Here is a 6,514-nt window from a genome sequence, read left to right as displayed (position 1 = left end):
GCTGTACGCGGGCCTCTCATTGTTGTGGCCTCTCCCGTTGCGGAGCACAGGCTCCGGACGCGCAGGCTCAGCGGCCATGGCTCACGGGCCCGGCCGCTCCGCGGCACGTGGGATCTTCCCGGACCGGGGCACGAACCCGCGTCCCCTGCACTGGCAGGTGGACTCTCAACCACTGCGCCACCAGGGAAGCCCCCGCCTTAGCAATTTTGATTCATGACCGTTATCTTGTTGCAGTTATACACCCACCTGTGTCCCTGTGCCCCACCCCTTATCACTGGATTCTTTTAGAGTGGGTCCCTAATGGTCATTTTGCTTACCAAATTTTAGTACAATATGTATATCTTAAAGATAAGTGCTGTTTTTAAAAAAATATATAGCCACAGTATCATTAACACAAGTCTCAATGAAAAATATTGAAGATAATTCCTTAATAGCGTCAGATTAACAGCCAGTGTTTACATTTTCCCAGGCTTCTTAATTGTTTTTCACAGTTTTGTTTGTTTGAATCAGGTTTCAGATGAGGTCCGCACATTGTGTTTAGTTGATGTGTGTCTTAAATCCCCTTTAAGCCATCGTTCTCCCTCCCCCGACCCTCCTTTTTTTCTTGTAGTTTATTTGTGAAGAAACAGGTATTTGTTTTAGGCACGCTGTCTCTCCTCCTCCTTTCCCACTTCTCCCCCATCCCCTCCCCCAAATGTGTCGTGGGTAGTATTGCAGACCTTCATCAGGAAGCAGTGTTGTCTGATTTCTCTTTTTGTGACACCAGCAACCATTGGTATTCACTGCCCACATAGAGTAAGTCATTAGGGGTGGCAAGGATGTTTTTAAAATAAGTTATACACGTATGGAATAAATTATTGTCAGTTCACTTTGCTTTTTTTCATGAAGCTTTGTTCTATATTAATTAAATTAAGAGTATCAAATTCGATGTATTACGCACTTAGTTTTCATTATTTTTAGGAAGAGTATCTACCAAAGTGTTCTTCACTCTGTTTGCCCTGCTTGGTCTCTTCATCTGTTTCTTTGGACACAGATTCTGGAAAACAGGTATTTTGTCTAATATAGTTGCTATTTACATGCCTTGTGGTCTTTTTTCTGAAATGCTGCTGGGGAATTTATGACCTGTAAGGAGAGTAAGCAACTGGCTACCTCCACTGTCTTTATAGATTTGTAGCTGGGGTCTTTTAGTAAAGATTCTACTGAATTACAATGCATTTTGATTTTTTCTCTTTTCTCAACAATGGAATGCAACCTTCTCTTATTAAGAGGGGAATAAAATTTGATTTGTGCATCAGAACTTCAATTGCTAGATTGACTAGTTGACCAAAGATTACTAATTAGAAATCAGGACGTCTATGTAAAAATATATGTGGATTTTGGTGATGGTGATTGACATGGTTTCGTATAAATCAGGCTGCAGTGTACAGTACAGGGAGGTCGAAATGTCTGCACAGCCCTGGGAGGTTCAGACAGCAAATGGGAACTCCACGATCTGCTCAGTGAAACCCAATGGGGGAAGTAGAATATGAATTATGCTCATTGAATTGATTGAATTCTTTGGGCTGACTTTTATATAACTAACGTTTGCAGTTACTAAAAAAAAAAAATCCTTATGTAATTCATTAGCAGGCAGTATAATGAGCATCAAGGAGAGAGTAAACATAATCTTGATCTTATAAAACTCTTCGAACTTGCTTTAATAAATTGTTTGAAGCAGCAACTCCTTTCCCTCCATTACTATACTTTTTTTCCTGATTGAGAAGAGAATATTGTGAAGAATATTTAATTTCTCAAAGTGTAGAATGATTCTACAATACAGAATTTAATTGTTAAGCTGTATGCAGGGTCCCGAAGATATATAAATTGAAGCAGCAACTCCTTTCCCTCCATTACTATACTTTTTTTCTTGATTGAGAAGAGAATATTGTGAAGAATATTTAATTTCTCAAAGTGTAGAATGATTCTACAATACAGAATTTAATTGTTAAGCTGTATGCAGGGTCCCGAAGATATTACTAGGTTTTTTATAGATAAAGACAATGGTTGATGTTCATCCTAAACAGGAAAGGATGACTTAAAAGAAGACATAAAAGTCACATTTTGCTTTGGAATATTTTTCTTTTTAACCTTTCAAATTGTATTCTTGCTCATGTAATGAATTGAAATCTAGTCTGTGATTCCAGATCAGACATAATGACAAAAGTACTATTTTTGTTTTAAGTAGGAAGTATAAATATATTAAAATGAGCTATGAAATTAACAATTAACTGACCAATTGAAATTGACCTATATACAAGAAAATGTATCCAATAGTTAATACTTTAATTTGTACCCATTTAATGATAATATTTACTCCCAGTGACTTCTGAATTTTTCCTGCCTTTTAGATAATTATTTCTCTTCTCTGAATGTCCTCATGTGTAAATTCTGGGAACTGAAGCATGTATTTGTAGATTAGACATTTAAATTGCATTTACTAACTGTAGCTTTTGTTTTTTTTCCTTCCTTGGTCGTTTGGTACTAGAACTATTCTTTATAGGCTTTATCTTCATGGGATTCTTCTTTTATATACTGATTACAAGACTGACACCTATTAAGTATGATGGTAAGTGAAAATAATATAGTTTGATTGAGTGTTCAAAAAGGAAGGCACTGTTTACACCCACCTTTCCTTCTACAGTTTGAACAGTATTGTGTGTGATATCCTCTTATGTGTGTAAAATAACTGGCCACCTGTGCTCTACACATCTTTTCTAAACTACTCCTTCAGACCTTCTCTCCCGTGTTTTTAATCTACATGGTGAATTCCTTGTTACTGAGGGAGATGAAGGGCCATATTGATTATAAACCTGTGTTCCAGCTGTGTGGTATATTGACCACATGACATTTACAGCAGTCAGAGTGTTAGGATTTTCTTTACCTTAAAACAAACACAACCCCTCCTTCCTTGTCATATTGAACAGAATGCTTGTCACCCCTTCTTCCTCTGCCCCAATTATAGGTTGTACCAAGCCATGCCTGTCACTAGTCCTTGGAGGTTTAGCTCCCCGGCTGGTTTCCAGCCTCAGACCGGGCCCTCCCTAGAGAGGGCCTCCCCATGCTGGTTTCACTGCACCACTGATGCGCCTTCGGTGCCTGACCCAGAGGAAGGCTAGGCTGGCTCTGGTAATGGTATAGTGTGTCTAAGGGTGCGGTTGGAAAAGCTTCCTCTGATCTAACTGTTCATCCTCCCTCCTTGTGCAGTCCGCCTGGTTCTGACAGCCGTTGCCGGAAGTGTCGGTGGGATTTTCTTGGTAGCTGCTTGGTGGCGATTTGGAGTCCTTGTGGTCTGCATGCTGTGTGTTGGACTAGTGCTGGGGCTCCTCGTCTCATCAGTGACTTTCTTCACTCCACTGGGTAGGAGATGTGTAACTAACGTTATGTGTGTTCAGTTCATTGTTTAAAGAGTTCTTTTCAGCTCTCTAGTACACGTATCCCCTCGTCAGGGATTTGGGGCCTCTCCTTAGTGTTCTGGAAATTTGCACTGATAACGTGGCACTTTGGGGAGGGTCAGTACCAGTAAGAATCCCTCTCTCCTCAAAGGCGCTCTGTATAGATAATTCTAGAATCTCTTTGGAGGTAGCTTTGTATCTATTAGTCATGAGAAGGGCAGTGTGGGTGTGTGTTTCTGTTCGTTGAAATTAAGGGAGGTAAAGGGGATTCTTTATATATGGCAGAATAGTGGTTTTCGTTTTTTATTTGTTAAACCCTGGAACTCTTTCTTCAAGTGAATTTTAAGCAGAAGCCTGATACACTCCACAGATAAATTTGGCGCTGCTCTGATGGCAGCTGAGCTGAGGAACCTGGTTCTTTGTCTCCTGTCTTCTCTTTACCCCTAACCTCTGCTCCCACCCTTTGCCAAACCCCGAGTATTCCCAAAGTACCTACTTGTAGTCATCCTAGGGCAGTAGCAAAGGGATGGTTCTGGGTTTTTCTTTTTTCTTTTTTTTTTTTGGTATGCGGTCCTCTCACTGTTGTGGCCTCTCCCGTTGCGGAGCACAGGCTCCGGACGGGCAGGCTCAGCGGCCATGGCTCACCCGGACCGGGGCACGAACCCGCGTCCCCTGCATCAGCAGGAGGATTCTCAACCACTGCGCCACCAGGGAAGCCCAAAGGGTTTTTTTTTAAGTTATTCAATTGCAATCAATTTTTAAAATCTAGTTAGCTTGTAAGTTAACTTCCTTTTGTAGGGGAGGAAAAATTTTCCTTCTACCCTTCAGGTTCTTTGGCTGCTCTAATAATTAAATTGACATAAGACAGATCAATAGGAGAAAAACAGATTTAATTTTGTGCCACTGGAGTCCCATAAAAATATAAGACTCAAAGGCAGTCAAGCGGTTCAGGCTTATCTGCCATCCCGAGCTAAGAAATGGAATGGAGTCTGGGGCTTCAAAGGGGAGGAGGGCAGTTTACAGGAACATAAGAAGAGCAGATGTTTGCCATGCAGGTAAGTCTTTCAGATAAAAAGTTATCTCTGGTAATTGCTTTTGTTCTGGGCCAGGCCCCCGATCTAAATTCTTTTAGGCAGTTAAGGGAAAGAAAAGTTTTTCTGAATCTGCTGGGTCTTGATGGCCTTCAGCTCATGCCAGAGGGGCACATTTTGGGGTGCCCTGTCCTGCTTCCCCTCACTTTGCAGTTGTACAATAACTTAACATTTCTTGTTTGTTGGCAAAAATGCAAAAAAAGGAGTATCTACACACTACTATATTTAAAATAGATAAACAACAAGGCCCTACTATATACCATGGGAACTATATTCAGTATTTTGTAATAACCTATAATGGAAAAGAATCCAAAAAAGAATATATGTATATGTGTATGTGTGTGTGTGTATGTATGTATATGTGTATGTGTGTGTGTATAACTGAATCACTTTTGCTATACACCTGAAACTAGCACAACATTGTAAATCAACTATATTTCAATTAAGAAACAAAAGGGAGTATCTACGTTCAAAAGTATTAGGCTATTTCCTTCTTGTGACAATGTTTAGTTCTTATATAATAATAGCAGATTAAAGGTGATGAAAATGTTAGATATAAGAATAGCTGTCTCAGAAAAAAAGAGTGCCTGTCTCTTGAGGCTGTCAGTTCTTGAGAACACAGGATATTGAGTGCAGTTGGCTCTCTAAAGATTTTTTTTTTAAGATCAGAGAGAATTGGTGACCTGTGTGTTTACTGACCATTCCAAGGCCCTTTGTTCTGATTTTAGCAAACCTACAGCCGAGTTCATTTCCACAGGCCCCTTTTTATCTACCTATTCCCAGGGAAGTCTGTTGAAAATGCAGATTAAGAGCTCTACTCTAGAAGTGCTAAATCAAATACTACTTAATGAGCTTCCTCCGTTTTTGTTAATGCTTAGAGGATGGAGGGATGATGGGTTAGAATTGTTTGTAGTTGATGTATTGAACTATCTTATTTTTGGTAGTTAATGTATGAACTATCTCATTGCTTAAGGACATTTAGGGTGAGTGTCGCCTTAATAAGAGTGGGTGCAAACTCATATTTTTAAGCATTAAAATTTGAGAAAGATTTGGCTGACCTCTCAGATCTAATTAAATTACTGTTTTCACGTTATTATGTGTCTACCCAAGAGCTTGTACTCTGAAAGGGTCAGTGTTCACATGCCTGGCATCATAACTACTATTTTTTTCAAATTTATTTTATTCAAGTAGAGTTGATGTACAAGGTTGTGTTACATAACTCCTCTTTTTAATCCTGCATTCCTTTTTTTAAACCCCATGTGCAGTTTGTGAAGGTTAGTATAGTTGACCTCGAGATCTGATCCATCCATTCACCTCACTGCAGCATGTTGCAGTTTGCTTCCTGAGAATGTGGGGTCTCCAGGTCAGAGTCCCTCACTGTGGAACTCCCCCTCTTTCAGGATACCTGGGTCTCAAGATATGGGGCCACCTCCAGCTGGACTGAGTGACAGTGCCAGTGTCAATATGAAATAATTGTCAGATTTATATTCTTGCTATTTAAACGTAATTTATAATAGGGGTTCTTATATATCTGTCCTGGGTCACCCGAAGGTGTGCTGGACTTTGGAGAAGGGTTTAATAGGGCAGATGAGTGGCTGGCTCCCATCTTTCCTGATGCCTGAGGAAATCTCCTCTTCCAGTGCGCAGTGGCTGGGCAGGAAATGCATTGATGGCAAAAACCTATTAAATCGGGCTTCCCTGGTGGCGCAGCGGTTGAGAATCTGCCTGCCAATGCAGGGGACACGGGTTCGAGCCCCGGTCCGGGAAGATCCCACATGCCGCGGAGCAGCTAGGCCCGTGAGCCACAACTACTGAGCCTGCGAGTCTGGAGCCTGTGCTCCGCAACAAGAGAGGCCGCGACAGTGAAGAGGCCCGCGCACGGCGATGAAGAGTGGCCCCCGCTCGCTGCAACTGGAGAAAGCCCTAGCACAGAAACGAAGACCCAACACAGCCAAAAATAAATAAATAAAATAAAGAATTATTCTGCCTTAC

The 6,514-nt window shown here is 41.0% G+C and overlaps 1 protein-coding gene across 1 annotated transcript in view; it reads left to right on the top strand.

Moving 5' to 3' along the window:
• The window catches only part of TM7SF3 (transmembrane 7 superfamily member 3), a 41,853-nt gene that overhangs the window by 30,326 nt on the left and 5,013 nt on the right, over positions 1 to 6,514 (top strand). The window contains exons 7-9 of the mRNA XM_055085717.1: positions 961 to 1,047; positions 2,525 to 2,605; positions 3,244 to 3,396. Coding sequence (XP_054941692.1) covers positions 961 to 1,047; positions 2,525 to 2,605; positions 3,244 to 3,396 — 321 coding nt within the window. The remainder of the gene's footprint in view (positions 1 to 960; positions 1,048 to 2,524; positions 2,606 to 3,243; positions 3,397 to 6,514) is intronic.

Source organism: Physeter macrocephalus, chromosome 6 (genome assembly GCF_002837175.3).
Source record: "Physeter macrocephalus isolate SW-GA chromosome 6, ASM283717v5, whole genome shotgun sequence".
Classification (NCBI taxonomy): domain Eukaryota; kingdom Metazoa; phylum Chordata; class Mammalia; order Artiodactyla; family Physeteridae; genus Physeter; species Physeter macrocephalus.
This window is presented reverse-complemented; position numbering and strand designations above follow the sequence as displayed.